Genomic DNA, 18,567 nt, shown 5'->3' with positions numbered 1-18,567 from the left:
AGTCAGTCTGTCACGAGTGGGAACTGGATCAATGCACTCAACAGTATTTTCACACGTTGGGGCACTCCGTCCCTAGACCTGTTCGCTACCCCAGACAACAGGAAATGCTGTTTTTACGCAAGCCTGGATCACCCTTGAAGGTCGTTGGGGAATGCTCTTTTGATGGCATGGTCAGGTGTATTTGTTTACGCCTTTCCGCCAATTCCCCTGATTCCAAGAATACTCAGAAAACTCAAGACTGAACCCTGTAATGATTATAATAGCACCGGCGTGGCCCCACCAGTTCTGGTTCACGGAACTTCTACTCTCTCAAGATCAGCCGTTTCACCTGCGTCCCATTCCTTCTCTATGTCCCAGGGCCAAGTGGTACATCTGGATCCGAGCTCACTTCAATTGACCGCTTTGCTCCTGAGCTCAGTTCCAGAATTTAAATATCCCTCAATGTAAAGAGGTTTTAGCTCAAGCCCGTGCACAAAGTACAAATAAAACCTATAGCTCAAAATGGAAACGTTTTTGTTTGTGGTGCCACCGAGAAAACCTTCATCCCTTCGCTTCTGCTCCTTATCTAATATTTCCTTACATTCTATCTCCGGCAAAGTCCGGCCTTGCACATTCTTCCATCAAGGTACACCTGGCGGCTATATCTAGATTCAGAACGACAGCCTCTGGGCCTTCCCTCCGGTCGGCAAGAATTGTCAAACAATTTCTGAAAGGACTCTTTAGAGTTATCCCTCCGGTATGACCTCCGCCTCCCATTTCGCAACTCAACCTGGTTCTCGCTCATCTCATGAGACCTCTGTTTGAGCCTATTCGTAGGGCGGATCTTAAATTTCTGTCATGAAAGGTGGCTCTTCTCGCCTTAACGTCAGCCAGGAGAGTTGGAGAACTTAAAGCTCTCACGATTTAAGAACCTTTTTTACAGTTCAGAAACACTCTGATTCTTAGAACAAATCCGAAATGTATTCTTAAGGTCCCCTCGGATATCCATTTGATTGAGCCTGTCATTCTAAAATCTATTTTCCTCGACCTACGACTCCAGCAGAAAGGCTTCTTCATTCCTTGGATGTCCATAGATTTTTTTTATAGCACCTTGCCCAGGATGTGCTTTGTTGCAGGCCCAGGAGAGCAGGGGACTCTCCACCTAGGGGTCCAGCAACATGTCTGCTGTGTGGCAGCCACTCAGCCCAGACGTGGATTGTAGGTTCCGGTTTTGGAGAGCGTCTCCAAGATGCGCTCGTGCATGTTACATTAAATCCCACACTGGCATCAGTGTGAGTTTAATGTGCTGAGAAGTTTGATACCAAACTTGTCAGTCTCCAGTGTAGCCATTATGGTGCTGTGGGGTTCGTAATGACAACCTCCCAACACCATATACTCTTAATGGCATCACTGCACTTACAGAGCCCAGGAATGGCCCTGGGTACTGTAGGGGCACAGGGCTCATGCACCCGTGCCCTCACCTCTGGCATAGGGCACCCAGCTCGAGGGGTGACTGAGGTATGCCAGGGCAGTGGGTTCTGTGGGCATGGCACACAGGGATGTGTGCCATGTCGACTCTTGGTTTAGTTCTGTACTTAGGCACTCAGCCTGCAAAGGCAGTGGGTGGGTGCCAGGGTACAGGGCCCCTGAGGATGGCACAATCAGTGCTGCAGTCCTCAGGGGTCTTCTCTAGTCACCATGCCCTGGGTACCTAGGGTACCATTTACTAGGGGCTGACAGGTGGCCAGAGATGCCAATTGGGTATTTCGTTTCTGTACAGTTTTAGGGAAGGAACTCAGGCCCTGGGTACCTGATTGGCAGGGACCCAGGGCACACTCATTCAAAGCACATCAGCAGTTCAGAAAAAAGTGGGGGCATACCAAGGCAAGAAAGATGGCACTTTCTCACAGATACAAATCACATGGACATCACTACCTCTTGTACAGCTCCATCACTTCCCTAATGGCGTAAAGCAATCTGGGGATGGTGCTTATGTCCATACGCAGTATCATCCAAAGGAGGAGTCACCTATCCCGTGACTTCCAAAGACTTTTCTACAACAAAACATACTGCAAAGATCCGGGCCCAACACTAGGTGGCCATCTATGCATAGTGTGTAACTCTGCAGCTCTACATGCCCAGAACAGATGCATATTGGTAAGTAGCATTTTCCTTTTGCCAAGTAGAAGATAGTTCTCTTCCATCAATAGTCATGAGCACTGAATAGTCCTGCCCACATGCGGGACCCCGGAGCAATAGCCAATAATATGCATATATCTACATGTATATATAAATACGCATAAAATAAAATAACTATATATATATATATATATATATATATATATATATATATATACACACATATACACCATACTAGGCTCAAACTGCCATAGCATGTAAAACTTTTACATTTGCTAAATAAAGACACATAAATTACATTATATGATAATGCAAAGAAGAAATCACTGCCCTGGGTTTCTTTGAAACACACAACCATTATTTTCAAAGGTAAAAACAGGCAGGATCATAGAGGCAGCTTTAGCCTAGATAGGCTGCATAGTAACAACAGCAAAATTTGGCGCCGTGCCTTTAAGACCTCTGAGCCTCCAGGCTCCCATCATGCACCACAGGTGACAGTTCAGTTCTTTTTTCCGGCTCCTTCTGTGAGGATCCATGGGGGGATGGGGGGGGGTGTTCGTTTTTGCCTGGAAGAGTGGAAAAACATCACAATAGACAAATGGGTGCTGAATATTGTAAAAAATGGATATGCAATCAGATTCAAGTCCCCTCCACCGTCCATTCTTCCTCAAAAGACTGTGATCCATCGAATTCATCTTTTGAGGCAATAGGTGTCTGCCTTAATCCTAAAGAATGCCATCGAAGAGGTCCCAAAGACACAGCGTCGACAAGGCATTTTCTTCCGATATTTTCTAGTTCCAAAGGAAGGTCCAAACAAGGAGTTCAGGCCCTTACTAGATCTCAGGCACCTCAATCAATTCTTTTGGTGGCGTTGCATCAAATAATTCCACTGTTGCATCAAGGGGATTGGATGTGCTCCATAGATCTTCAAGATGCTTATTTCCACATCCCCATCGCCCCAAAGCATCGGAAGTTTCTACGGTTTTGCATACAAACCAGTCATTACCAGTATGCAGTCTTGCCCTTCGGGCTAAAGTCAGCTCCTCGCACCTTCTCAAAGTGCATGGCAGTCTTAGCGGCTTTCCTAAGTAAGAGGCACATTTTCGTCTATCCCTATTTAGACGATTGGCTGCTAAAGAGTGCGTCTCCGATTCTGCTTCAGCAACATCTCACGTTCTGCATACATCAGCTGCGGAGACTTGGTCTACACTTCTGGATTCAAAGGACGCCAAAGCGTATCTTTCGGAGGAGAGACTATCCTCCATTCTCCTCCAGTGTCAAACTTTACTAAAGACTCCTCGACCAACGGCCAGACAGATCTCGTCTCTTCCAGGGTCCATGGCGTCTTGTATTTTCCTCGTTCCGAACGCCAGGCTGCACATGAGATCTCTGCAGCAGTCTCTGGAGGACCAGTGGTCCCAGTTTTCAAATCGTTGGGAGGACAAGCTGTCACTACCCTGGTCAGTGCGGATCTCCATTCGATGGTGGATGCGGCGGAGTCATCTGGTAGTGGGAGTGCCTTTCCAAGAGGACATGCCCATACAATCGCTGGTGACAGATGCGTCCCTTCAGGGATGGGGCCCCCATCTGGGGTCGCTTCAAGTTCAAGGAGTGTGGTCCGAGCAAGAAAGACTATCATATAAACATGTTGGAACTCAGAGCTGTCCACCTAGCTCTCAAGGCTTTCTTTCCCGCGATCAAGACATCCTCCTTGCTTGTTCAAACGGACAACACAACAACAATGTACTATCTGAACAAGCAGGGCGGTACGAGATCGAGACCTGTCGCTCGAAGCGCAAGCAATCTGGAAGTGGCTTCTGGCTCGGTATGAAAATATCAGCTGTCCATCTGCCGGGCGTCCTCAACATCCAAGCAGACGACCTAAGCAGACACTTCGCAGAAGCACACGACTGGGTCTTAAAAGACGAAGTGATAAAAGATGTCTTCGAGGCCTGGGGGACACCAAAATCGATCTCTTTGCGGACGCCGAAAACACAAAATTTCGCGTCCAGGTACCCACAACGAGGGTCCAAGGGGAATGCTCTATGGATGGATGGACTGGTCAGAGACATTACTCTACGCTTTTCCACCGATTCTACTCATTCCCTTGGTGATCAAGAAGCTGTACAAGTCCAAGACAGACATGATCCTGGTGGCTCCGGATTGGCCTTGCCAATGGTGGTACCCGGATCTCCTGTATCTATCCAAAGTACCGCACAGGAGGCTTCCTTGCTGTCCGGATCTGCTGACCAGAGAGAACGGCAGGGTGTTCCATCCCAACCTGCCGTCCCTGAAGCTAACAGTATGGTTCCTGAGTTCGTCCAGTATGGTCATCTAGGCCTCTCGCAGGACTGTATGCACATTTTAAGAGAGGCGAGAAGAGCTTCTACAAGAAAGTCGTATGCTTTAAAGTGGAAGCGGTTTTTCATGTGGTGTGCTGCTGAAGGTCATGACCCTATTCGAGGTCAGTAACAGGTACTGTTACCATACTTACTTTCTTTGGCCAAAGCAGGCTTACAGTATTCTTCTATAAAGGTCCATCTGGCAGCAATAACAGCATATCGAAAGTCCCCTACTCAGGTTTCTTTCTTTCAAATACCAGTTGTGAAGGATTTTCTGGAGGGTCTCAAAGTGTGTCCTCCCGTGAGGGCTCCCTCTCCTCCTTTGGAGCTTAACGTGGTTTTGTCCAAATTGATGGGCCCTCCATTCGAACCTATTCATAAGGCCTCCCTTCAACATCTGTCGTGGAAGGTGGCCTTCCTAGTAGCCATCACTTATGCGCGCAGGGGGAGCGAGATTCAGGCTTTTTGTGCTACAGAACCTTATCTCGTTTTCCATGCCAATTGAGTGGTGCTTCAGACTCATCCAAGATTCCTTCCTAAGGTAGTCTTGGATTTTCACATTAATCAGTCAGTTACAGCGCCTACGTTTTTTGCTAATCCGAACACTTCAGCTGAAAAAGCTCTACACTCGTTGGATTTAAAGAGTTTTGAAATGTTATCTTGAAAAAACTAAGAGTGTTAGAAAGTCTGATCATTTGTTTGTGAACTACGGTCCTCTGAATACGGCTTGCCTGCGTCTAAGAGGTCCATTTCTAGATGGATTGTGTCATGCATTGTTATCTTATCAGTTGGCACGGAAACAGCTCCCGGGCAAACCGAGAGCGCATTCCACTAGAGGAGAGGCTGCTACTATAGCAATGCTTAACAAGCATTTACAATGCAACGGTTTCGCCTTTGTAAAAGTTAGAGCTATTGGCATTGTAAATGACAATTTTTATTTATTTGTGTTGGTTTTGAAAACAGATAAATAAATGGCATTGCCATTTACAATGCCAATAGCTTAATCTCTCGCAAACAGTAAAAACGATTAATAATGACTAACCTCCTTCTTATCAAAGGACCAAAAACCCTGCCTTAAGTTGCAGTTATTAAAGAGCTTGCTGACAATTAGTAGCTCCCTGAGTGATGGTGTGTGTTTCGTAGGTGTGTGTGCGCGTGTGCACGTGAGTATGCACATGTGCACGTGTGTGTGTGCATAATCATTGTGTGAATGAACGTTCACGAGTGTGTATGAATGTGCGCATGTGAGTGAGTGTACATATGCATGGATCCACAAGGCATGAAAATGTATGTGCCACTCTAGTTTGTTGGTCTGCAAGGATTCTTTCATCATGCCCTCTGAGGCAATCATGGACCAGAAACAATATGTTCGAGGCATATGGGCTGCAGATGGTACATTTATGAATAGATCGCCATCTGGTGTTGGGCTCGGATGATTGCACTTGTTTTTCTCCTGGAGAAGTCTGTCGTCACGAGATCGATGACTCCTCCTTTGGGTGCTAGTGCGCATGGGCATCGGCTCCATCCTTAGATTGTTTTTTTCCGCCATCGGGTTCGGATGAGGATCGAAGCGCTCCGGACCGACTTCGACAAAGAAGGTTATATTCGGAGCGTTTTCCCTTTCCAATTCGACGGTATTGTTATCGAACGCGGCTACACTTCCGTTTCGACGTCAACAACAAGATTTCCAACTGCTACGTCGACGAGACCAAGAAGCCCATCTCGACGTAGTCCAGCCAGGAGTCCATGGAAAGGACTCCATTCAAAAAATGTCCAACGTGTGGTGCTAAGTTTCCACACAAGGACCTACACGAGGTGTGCAACCTCTGCTTGTCCCCTGAACACGAATCCAGGGACTGTGAAGCCTGTGCGGCATTCTCCCCCAAGTCGACGATTAGAAACAGTCGAGCCAGAAGACACGAGGTATCGAGAATGCAGTCACAAGCAATCCCGGAGCTGTTTGAGGACCAGCATCCCGAAGAGGAGGAAGAAGAGGAGGACGAGGCGGGGTCACAAGCGGACGAGTCCAACGCCGAGGAAATCTACGTTCATCAAACCGTGAGTGACGTCCCCTTACCAAAGAACAGACCCCGCACGGTGTCGACCCCGCCCTCGAGCCCGGTCAGACAACCGAAAAAAGTTTCAGACGCCCCGCCTTCGGGCCCGGCAACGAAACCGAAACAATCGGTCCCCCACCATGGTGGATCCGAGAAACGGCCCACCTCGACATCGACACCGAAGCTCCATACAAAGGAAAGCTCGAAGTCGAAACAGACATGCTTCGACGTCAAAGACAACCTCGACACCGAAGACATCTTCGACACCGAAAACATCGGATCCGAATAAATTCTCGGTGCCGAAAATACAAATGGACAGTCAGAAGAAAAAACACCTTTCGGACCCAAAAACTTCGGTACCGACACAGGAGCATCAAACAGATCCTAAACAAAAGACTCTGTTTATTGATCCACAAACTGGCAAGGTAGTGACAGAACTACCTAAAAAGAGGAAGAATGAACAGTCGGACGACAAGACTCCTCCTAAGAAGAGAACAATGGGGACGAAAACAACTCCTCCCCTTTCTCCACAACCTAGAGACACACCCTCTTCTCCTCTTCCTCACACTAGGCCAGCTACTCCTTTACGCCCATCAACACCCATAACAGATGTAGAAAGTGATACAGGAAAGGGAGAACATCCTAGGGATGATGAAGACACAATCCCAGAGGATGAAGATCCATGGGAACAATATAATGTAGGGTCAGATAACGATAACGAACCTGACCTGTATCCCTCAAAACCTTCACCACCTGACGATAATACTGGTTTTGCACAACTAATTAATAGGGCAGCAAAATACCACAAGGTAGAGCTACATGCAGAACCTCAAATAGAGGATTTCCTGTTAGAAACACTACCTGCTGCACAAAGAACATCAGGGACACTACCAATGCTTAAGGGCCTCCTCAATCACACATCAGAGATATTCAAAGACCCGGTGAGGGCTAGGGTATTAAACCCAAGAATTGATAAAAAATATAAGGCAGCTCCAAAAGACCCAATATTCCTCTAGACTCACTAGTGGTCACAAACGCTCGCAAGAGAGCAAACTCTTTAACTACAGGAGAAGCTCCACCTCCTGACAAAGAGTCTAAGCTAATAGATGCCTCCGGCAAGAGTAGCATCCCAGGCGGCAAACAGCTGGCGCATAGCTAATACGCAAGCGCTACTTGCACGGTATGACAGAGCTCATTATGATGAATTAGAAAAACTCATCACGCATCTCCCTAAAGAACACCAAAAGAGGGCAGATCAACTCATACAGGAAGGAAAGATAATAACTAATACTTCCATTAAGTGCACCCTAGACGCAGCAGACACTGCAGCAAGATCCATAAACACAAGCATCATGCTAAGGAGACATGCATGGCTTAGAGTTTCAGGGTTCAAACAAGAGGTACAAACATCATTATTGAACCAACCTTTTGATGAGAACACTTTTCGGCTCAGGGACAGATGAGGCCTTAGAAAAGATGAAAAAAGATACGGAAACGGCTAAATCAATGGGAGCATTGCAACAGCCAACTCAAAGAGGTTCCTTTCGTAGGTCCACCTATAGAGGAGGATCCAAAAATACAGGTACAAGCCAGCAACCAACCTCTTTTACACCGACATCACCCAGAGGTAATTCTAGAGGTAACTACAGAGGTAACAACAACAAGGGTAGAGGTCGCGGAAACAATAACAACCGCAACTCTCCAACCCCAAAGCAGTGACTTCATACAGCTCCCCCCAGACCATATAACACTGGTCGGGGGACGCCTATCCCAGTTCCTACCCGTCTTGGAAAACATCACATCAGACAGGTGGGTGAGACAAATTATCCAACATGGTTATTGCCTGGAACTCACAGCTACCCCACCAAACATCCCCCCCAAACAGCGTCCAATGAGACAAGATCACCTGACACTGTTAAAACAAGAAGTACTATCCCTGCTAGAAAAGCATGCCATAGAGAAGGTTCCACAACACCAACAAGGAACAGGAGTATACTCCCTATACTTCCTGATCCCCAAAAAAGACGGGTCTCTAAGGCCAATACTAGACCTAAGACCTCTCAATGCATACATAAATTCGGAACATTTCCACATGGTCACGCTCCAACAAGTACTTCCTTTACTGAAGAAAGGGGACTTTCTTTCTACACTGGATCTAAAAGACGCTTACTTTCATATCCCTATTCACAAAGCCCACAGGAAATACCTCAGGTTTGTGATAGAAGGACAACATTATCAGTTCAAAGTCCTTCTGTTTGGTGTCACAACAGCACCAAGGGTGTTCACAAAATGCCTAGCAGTGGTTGCAGCTCACCTAAGACAACAAATACATGTCTTCCCCTACTTGGACGACTGGCTAATAAAAGCCAAGTCACAAGAAGAATGTCTTCAAAACACACAAAAGACAATTCAGCTGCTCCACCAGCTAGGGTTTACGGTGAACTACACAGTCACACCTGCAACCAAGCAAGGTTCAACAATATCTAGGGGCTACTACAGACACAGAAAAAGCCAAAGTATACCCCAATCCAGTCAGGATCCAAACAATGCTTACAGTCATTCAAAGATTCCAACCACAACACTCACTAACAGCGCGAGTGTTCATGCAACTATTAGGGATGATGTCATCCTGCATACTGCTAATACTATATGCAAAACTACAGATGCGTCCGCTACAAGAATGCTTAGCGACACAGTGGAATCAGGCTCAAGGACAGATTACAGATCTGGTGTTGGTAGACGACCGCTCACACCGCTCTCTGAAGTGGTGGAACACAACAAACATTGCCAAGGGGCGGTCGTTCCTAGAACCAATTCCACAGGTGATAATAACGGCGGATGCATCGCTCACCGGATGGGGAGCGTATATGGAGAAATATACAGTACAAGGAAGATGGAGTGTGCAGGAGAAGAGACTGCACATCAATCATCTAGAACTACTAGCAGTGTTTCTAGCATTGAAAGCCTTTCAAATGCATGTTATCAACAAAGCAGTCCTGATCAGAACAGACAACATGACAGCAATGTATTATATTCAAAAACAGGGGGGACCGCACTCTCTCCAACTATCCAGACTAGCGCAGGAAATCTGGAGATGGGCCATTCCTCAAAACATCTATCTATTAGCCGAACACCTACCAGGAGTTCAAAATCAGATAGCAGACATCTTAAGCAGACCGTCCGAACAAATACACGAATGGGAACTGCACCAACAAATACTGCAGCCATTCTTCCAAAGATGGGGACAACCAGAGAGAGATCTCTTTGCCACTCATCAGAACGCAAAATGCCAAAGCTTCGCATCCAGGTACCCACACCACCTGTCGCAGGGCAATGCAATATGGATAAATTGGTCCAACAAATTTGCATACGCTTTTCCCCCTCTCCCACTAATCCCATCAGTGGTCCAAAAGCTGCAACAACACTCAATGACCATGATACTAGTAGCACCCACGTGGGCACGACAACCGTGGTTCACCACGCTCCTTAAACTCTCACAGGTGCCACACCAAAAGCTAAGAATTTTACCCATGCACCTTACACAGAACCATGGAGAAATAATGCACCCAGATCCCAAACAACTGAACCTAGCGATCTGGCTCCTGAAATCCTAGAATTTGGATACTTAGATCTACCCACAAATTGTATGGTGATCATTAAGCAAGCGGTACGTCCCACCACCAGAGCATGCTACGCAGCTAAGTGGAAGAGGTTTGCTGTATACTGTACCAGTAATAACATCAACCCTCTAGACGTATCAACAAAAGAGATTATTTGCTATTTACTACACTTACAGCAATGTAATCTTGCGTACACATCTATCAGAGTACATCCAGCAGCTATAGCAGCGTACCTACAAAACAGGCAACACCTATCCCTGTTTAGAGTACCAGCAATCAAAGCCTTCATGGAAGGCCTTAAGAGTCATTCCACCAAGATTACCACCTTCCCCGGTCTGGAATCTCAACATAGTACTCACCAGACTAATGGGACCACCTTTCGAACCTATGCATAGGTGTGAAATACAATTCCTTACATGGAAGGTGGCCTTCCTTATAGCCATTACCTCCCTCAGGAGAGTAAGCGAATTACAGGCATTGACCATACAAGAACCATTCCTACAGTTACACCAGAATAAAGTGGTTCTTAGAGCAAACCCAAAGTTCTTGCCTAAAGTAATTTCAGCATTTCACATCAATCAACCAGTGGAACTACCAGTCTTTTTCCCAAAACCACAGACGGTAGCAGAAAGGGCCCTACACACATTAGATGTCAAAAGGGCAATATTGTACTACATTGAAAGGACACAAAATTTCAGGAAAACTAAACAACTACTTGTAGCGTTTTCCCCAACACATAAGGGCAATCCTATCTCTAAAGCGGGCATCGCCAGATGGATTGTAAGATGTATACAAATGTTACATAAAAGCAAAGAGAACGTTAGCTGTTCCTCCTAGAGCTCATTCTACACGTAAGCTAGGAGCATCTATGGCATTCTTAGGAAACATTCCCCTAGATGACATATGCAGAGCAGCAACTTGGTCTACACCACATACCTTCACAAAACACTACTGTGTTGATGTGCAGGCTACACAACAAGCCAGAGTGGGCCAAGCTGTATTAAAAACTTTATTTCAAACGGTTGCGACAGACACGGGTGACCACCGCTAGGGAGGTAACTGCTGTATAATCTATTCATAAATGTACCATCTGCAGCCCATATGCCTCGAGCGGAATATGCTACTTACCAGTATGCATCTGTTCTTGGCATAGAGGGCTGCAGAGTGGTACATGCCCTCCCTGCCTCCCCGGAAACCTGTGTCTGTCCCAACATTATCTTATTTAGATACACTTACATGGGCATCTCTTTCTGTATTCTATTACACTACTCCATCTAACCCTACTATGGCAAAACAATCCAAGGATGGAGCCGATGCCCATGTGCACTAGCACCCAAAGGAGGAGTCATCGATCTCGTGACGACAGACTTCTCCAGGAGAAAAACAAGTGCAATCATCCGAGCCCAACACCAGATGGCGATCTATTCATAAATGTACCACTCTGCAGCCCTCTATGCCAAGAACAGATGCATACTGGTAAGTAGCATATTCCTTACTGCATGTGTGAGTGAAAGCAAGTGAATGTCAGAATGCATATGTTTGTATCTGTGGCAATGTGTTGAAAGTGGTGCATGCATGTGTGAGGGTAAGTGTGTGAAAGAGAGATAGTGTGCAAAAGGCCTTGAAGGGCTGGTGTCAATATGCAACAAATGTCAGCAACTCATTCTCCTGCTCATCTATGCAATCATAAACCAAAATGTACGTGTGTTCGTGCATGTGCACTCGTGTAAGTGTGTGTCTGTGCGCATTTGTGGAAGAATGCACAAGTGGGGATATTACTTTCTGGACACTGCAGCCACACTGCACACAGGAAGGATGCTCACAGAACACTGCAGGTCTCTAACAGAATCGGGCCATGCTGGAAGGAGGGTGCTTCCTGGACACTGCAGCCACACTTCACACTGGAAGGATGCTCACAGAACACTGCCGGTCTCTGACAGAAGCGGGCCAGACCGCGAGGATGGTACTTTCTGGACACTGCAGCCGCACTGCACACAGGAAGGATGCTCACAGAACACTGCAGGTCTCTAACAGAATCGGGCCATGCTGGAAGGAGGGTGCTTCCTGGACACTGCAGCCACACTTCACACTGGAAGGATGCTCACAGAACACTGCAGGTCTCTGACAGAAGCCGGCCAGACCGCGAGGATGGTACTTTCTGGACACTGCAGCCGCACTGCACACAGGAAGGATGCTTATAGAACTGCTGGTCTCAGACAGAAGCAGCCCACGCAGCGAGGATGGTACTTTCTGGACACTGCAGCCACACTGCACACAGGAAGGATGCTCACAGAACACTGCAGATCTCTGACAGAAGCGGGCCAGGCCGCGAGGATGGTACTTTCTGGACACTGCAGCCGCACTGCACACAGGAAGGATGCTCACAGAACACTGCAGGTCTCTGACAGAAGCGGGCCAGACTGCGAGGATGGTACTTTCTGGACACTGCAGCCGCACTGCACACAGGAAGGATGCTTATAGAACTGCAGGTTTCAGACAGAAGCAGCCCATGCAGCGAGGATGGAACTTTCTGGACACTGCAGCCACACTGCACACAGGAAGGATGCTCACAGAACACTGCAGGTCTCTGACAGAAGCGGGCCAGGCCGCGAGGATGGTACTTTCTGGACACTGCAGCCACACTGCAGCCGCACTGCACACAGGAAGGATGCTCACAGAACACTGCAGGTCTCTGACAGAAGCCGGCCATGCTGAAAGGAGGGTGCTTCCTGGACACTGCAGCCACACTTCACACTGGAAGGATGCTCACAGAACACTGCAGGTCTCTGACAGAAGCGGGCCAGGCCGCGAGGATGGTACTTTCTGGACACTGCAGCCGCACTGCAGCCGCACTGCACACAGGAAGGATGCTTATAGAACTGCAGGTCTCAGACAGAAGCAGCCCACGCAGCGAGGATGGTACTTTCTGGACACTGCAGCCACACTGCGTTCTGATTGCGCTTTCAGGGAGCTTTCTGCTACGATCTAGATTTCTTCTGTCATGTAGAACTACTGCGTGCAGGAAATCCTATGTTACTACACAATATTCATGTCCCGAGTACCAGTAAGATTAGATAAAAATAATCGGGGGGGGGCTCTGAAGCGCCAGTTCTAGGTTCACTGGGTGCATGAAGAGGGGCCAACAATCTGCCAATGCAAAGGGCTCTATTTATAGACCAATTAAACGTGACCTTATTCTGATCTCTCCGGAGTGGATCCGTTATTGTTGGAGACATTTCTGGAGCTGTGGTTTACTGCGCAAGGACAGGAAGCTCCATGCACGTGCAATTAAGTGCTGCGCCTTTTATTGATTAGGTAAAATACAATTAATAACCAGCGGAATAAAATATGGGAGCGCCCCGGATCATACTGGCGTCCAGCGCGTCTATGAGAGTCTAGCTCTGTAATGAGCCTTAGGACTCCTCGAGCCATGCACCCCCCCCCCCCCCAACCCCCAAAGAAGATGTGCTCAGGGTCCCAGCGCACCTGGCAAACTTGAAGCGAGTGTGCAGGTTAAAAATTCCTCTAGAATCCTCCTCTGGACGTGAAGTATTTTAATGCTAAGGTCCTAGGACAAGGTTAAAAAGATATAGGGCAGATAGCTTGAGGATTAAATTGGTCTAGAATATCCTGATGATGGTCTACATGTTTCAGCCTTTGTACCATAAATGTATAGGCTTTCTTCAGGACCAAGAGTGAGTTTGAGGACAACAAACCTCATGCAATTTTAGTACACACAAAGGTGTACTATCCAAGTGGGGGTGAATCCGTTAGTTTTTCACCTTGAAATCTGGTTACCAGCGTTGCTGCTAGTTAGTAGCAGGGATCCTGGCAGGGGACGGTGTCTGTAGTCAAACTTATATCAAGATTGGCCATCCTCGTGGAAACCTATTGCGGTCCAGCGGCCACGTGCGCATGAAGGGGAGCCCTACTCCGAAGACGGTGCTCAGGGTCACAACGCACCTGAACACTGCAGTCCTGGAAGGGAATAGCTCCGTGCTGTCATTAGAAGGTAAGATGTGGCTGGCAAAGGATGATAGAGGTTATCTACATGCTGCTTTGCTCCCTCCCAGAACCCAGGTTATCTTCAAAATATCTCAGGAAGGTTTAGTTGGATAGGACAGTCCCATTCCTAAATGGTGTGTGAGTGTGAGGTTGAGCAGGAGGCGCTAGCTATGCTGCAGAGTGCCACGATGAGATGAAAGCACTCTTGAAACTGGAAAAGAAATGCAAGTGTGAGCTAGAGAGAGAGGGTGACAATGAGCCGAAGTACTGGCGCTAGCTAAGCTAGAGGCACCAGCTGTGCTGGAGGGAAAGAGTAAGGATAAGCTAGCACTACCTATGCTGAAGAGATTGCGAGGAGAAGCTGGAGGCGATAGCTGTGCTGAAGAGGGGATGAACTGGAGGCGCTAGCTATGCTGAAGAGAGGGTGAGCTGGAGGCGCTAGCTATGCTGAAGAGAGGGTGAGCTGGAGGCGGTAGATATGCTGAAGAGAGGGTAAGCTGGAGGCGCTAGCTGTACAGGACACTGAGAGGGTGAAGGGATGAGTGGGAGAGGGTGAAGGGATGAGTGGGAGAGGGTGAAGGGATGAGTGGGAGAGGGTGAAGGGATGAGTGGGAGAGGGTGAAAGGATGAGTCGGAGAGGGTGAAAGGATGAGCCGGAGAGGGTGAAATGATGAGCCTGAAAGGGGGGGGGGGGAGGATGAGCCGGAGCGGGTGAAAGGATGAGCCGGAGAGGGTGAAAGGATGAGCCGGAGAGGGTGAAAGGTTGAACCGGAGAGGTTGAAAGGATGAGCCGGAGTGGGCTCCCCTCCGCTATCCCCCAGACTGCGCCCACGGGCGGTGGAGGGAGGCGATCGGATACAGATGGCTCCTGAAGGCCCCGGGCCGTGTCAGGCTCGGTGGTTCCCGCCTGCAGCTCTCAATGGGTTTATAATAGAGCCATTTGTGGCCCGAAGCAAGGCGAGGCTTGAACTGCAAGGTGACCGTCTTTCGGGTCTCCGGAAGCGCAGAGAACGGGTTGTATTAACATATATCATTTTAATTACAAACCGGACTGATTAACCCGTCAAACCAAAGCAGGGAGAGCACGGGAAGGGCCGGGAGGCTGGCAGCGCTGCGCCCGACGCCGGCGGCAGCGGGGACTCCGTGCAGGCATGTGTCCCAAGAGCAGACACCGTGGACCAGCCTGGCTCTAGCGCCCAGAGTGCTTCCGTGAGGCGCATGAAACCAGAGACCTCGTCACTCGTAGAACAAGCATTAAGCACGGACAGCGGGAGGGGGGGGGGCAGGCACACGGACAGCGGGAGGGGGGAGGGAACGGCAAGAAAGGCACTCACCTGGACTTCCTCCGGCCGCGGAATGACCAAATGAAACCTCGACATCGGAAAAAATAAACCCCGCCCACCGCCGCACTGAAGTGACAAAAGGGGCCGGATGAGAGAAATTCTCAAACGCCCACGAGTCGCCTCGCAGGATGACGGACGCCTCTGTTTGCCAATGGCTAGCGTCCATTTATGGATCTAGCCAATGGGAAACAGAGGCGGGACGAACATCCATACTGTAACTCAAAAGATTTCGCCCTGGGCGGAGCACTGCGTGCTCTCGCCAGGTCGAAACCTAAAAATTTTCCTGTTCATGAAATTTGTAAGTCAGCTATGTGGCGTTCGATTCATACCTTTGCTCGCCATTACTGCCTTGATTCTGATACCGCCGATCTCTTGCTCACGGATCGGCGGATCTCGAAACGCGTTGGGTTTGCTCTGCCAAATAAACTGACAGCACCGGAATACATTTGGGCTCCGACTCTGGTTTTTCATGAAAAGAGTAACCAGGAGTGTGTGCATAATAGGGGCTGGCGTACCCCGTCGTGAGCCCGCCGTCCAAGAGGCTTAAGCACGCTAACTCTGTGTGTTTAATATATATATATATATATATATATATATATATATATAATGTAGATATATGCATATTATTGGCTATTGCTCCGGGGTCCCGCACGTGGGCGGGACTATTCAGTGCTTATGACTTTGATGAGTATACCCCTGGAAGAGAACTAGGATTACAGGTAAGTAACTTATCCTTGTGGTCTGTTCCTCTGCATGTGATTAGTCGTTTATGCTTCATTTGACTCTGAGATTTCAACAAGGTTATTGGGTGGCTTGGTACTCCGGTTACTGGTGTATTCTGTATGATTACCCTTTTATAATGTATGCCTCTGGGCCAACAATACCACCACTTAAAAAGAATAACTTCATCTTGTTGAAGCTTTTTATCCTCCAGGAGTAGTAAAGTCAAGGAGCTAATACTTAAGAAGGGTGAAGGATTTGAAATCCCAAGATGCAGTGTACCACAGTAAATTAGATGTAATAACACCATTGATCACTCACTGCATTACCATAGAAGTAAAGCATGCATGCTGATAAGCTAAATGGAGCATTTAAATATTAAGATGCACCATCTGTGGCTGAGATGTTACCCCAATTACTGCTGTAGCCCCTTGGTACAATTGAGTCCCTGGAATGCAAGTGCTAAACAGCCATACAAGAGAGTTCTTGCCCCATGATAGTCCTATCTGGCTAAAAAAAAATTGCTATTGTCCCCTAGTGCTGTGCTTTTCCCTGCCCTAGAAATCAGTGAGGTGGGGTGAAGGAATAGTATTGGCCAGAAAAAAAGGTAAAGTGGCCCAGAATTTTAAAGACATGCTGAGGAATATTCTTAACACAATCGTCCCATCATTAGTTGGGCTGAAGTCACCCTCCCTTATCGCCCAACCCTCACTGAAACCACCATAATCCCTCTTCAGCAGAGTTTAGCTTTGATAAATGACGTTAAAAGTGGCTGAACTCCAGTGATGTACTTATGCAGTCGGATAATTTAAGTTTTGTTGTCTGTGGAGAAGGGATGGATGTGATGGAAATAGTGGAAGCAGCTTGAGCAGTCTTAAATGTTGAAAGATCAACTTAAATGAAGTGCTCGTATTAGTTTTGGGTATTCAGCTTTCTTGTATCCAACATACAAGCTATGTAACAGCTATTAAATATCTGAACCAATTTTCGTTTATTCTTACAGAAATCACTAGAAAAGCCAGCAGCAGCTAATCAGAAGAAAAAGAAACCTGTAAAAGATTAGTCACTAGTTGGGTGCACATTATTCCTGTTTTTAAATTGTTTATTTTTTTTTAAAAACATTCTAATAGTTGATGGATATTGTACTTTATTTTCTAAGAACATGCTACTATAGCTTTCATCTGTTGTAACGTGTCACAATTTTGTAACAATCATTTGCAACTTAAGTTGTCCGTAATTTTTGTTCCTTTAGAGCATGGGGATGATGGGTGAATTTTGTAAACATTCTGCCTCTGTTCCTGTTAAAGCTGTTTAAAAGTAAATTTCCTAGGAATTTACCAATTCCAGTGTTGCTCCATGTAAATGTAAACTACACACAGAATGAAACACAATTTTACCTTACTGTATTATTAGCTACCCAATTCCTTTGTTTTAGCCCTTAGTTGTGTTCCTTGGATGGGAGTACAAATAGATTTGTAAATGTAAGAGCAGTTTTAAAAATATTTGGTATTTCATTTGCCTTCTTATTGGCTAATCTTTGGCATAGCTGTTGGCACAGTTTCATATGTTAATATGTCTGGTCTATTTCCTTAAACCTCCCATGATTCTGCACTGTTTTACCATCCTTGGCTATCACAGATAGGTATGTCTAGATGACATACATGTGTATTTATCTTGAATTTAGACACGCATGCCTACCCTTTTGTAAACTGTAGGTATTTCTGAACTTATGTGCTTGTTTTTGAACTTGAGAATATGACAAATAAACATACCCTCACCTGCTGGTTACTAAATCAGTCTGTGTGATGAAAGTATTATGGTGGTTGCGTAATTTGTTCGCTTTTTTTTTTAACCGTAACCTTGAGGTATCTATTATGATTTTAATACCCAGGTGGTTAAAAGCATTTTTATGTTTTCGTTGCTATCTTGCTTGGTTGCCAGAGTTGCATGATGTAGAGTGGGATAAGTATGCTTGATCTTATTGCTGGAAAAATAAAAATTGCTTGTATTCAGTTGCACAAGATCATGGGATCTTCACCGGTTTATAAAAGTGGGCGCCTGGGAGCATGACAGCAAAACATTTAAATGTTGCTACCAATAAGTGATCTTGCCTATATTTATAACCTTGGAGTCATTCTCTGCCACCAGGCTGGACCCTGGAATCACAATTTTAACGGAATTAGTTTTTAATTCGGGGAAGAGAGGTTGGCCATTAGGTAGCTGTAGGAAACAGGCTTTTTATGTGATACATAAATAAAGTTGATTTCTCTTCCAGGGGATACTCTTCAATAAACAAAAGGAATCCACCTGAGCACGATACAAGGTTGAGGGTTTTGTATGTTCCCTAAACTGGTGGGGAGCA

The 18,567-nt window shown here is 46.8% G+C and overlaps 1 protein-coding gene across 3 annotated transcripts in view; it reads left to right on the top strand.

Moving 5' to 3' along the window:
* MATR3 (matrin 3) overlaps positions 1-18,019 on the top strand; it is a 220,662-nt gene extending 202,643 nt beyond the window's left edge. For all 3 annotated transcript variants that reach the window (XM_078653344.1, XM_078653343.1, XM_078653345.1), the window contains one exon: positions 17,209-18,019. In XM_078653344.1, coding sequence (XP_078509470.1) covers positions 17,209-17,268 — 60 coding nt within the window. In that variant the 3' untranslated portion in view covers positions 17,269-18,019. The remainder of the gene's footprint in view (positions 1-17,208) is intronic.
* The last annotated feature ends 548 nt before the right edge of the window (positions 18,020-18,567 follow it).

This window comes from Lissotriton helveticus, chromosome 7 (genome assembly GCF_964261635.1).
Source record: "Lissotriton helveticus chromosome 7, aLisHel1.1, whole genome shotgun sequence".
NCBI lineage: Eukaryota > Metazoa > Chordata > Amphibia > Caudata > Salamandridae > Lissotriton > Lissotriton helveticus.
The sequence above is the reverse complement of the archived record's forward strand: the minus strand, read 5'-3'. Positions and strand labels throughout refer to the sequence as shown.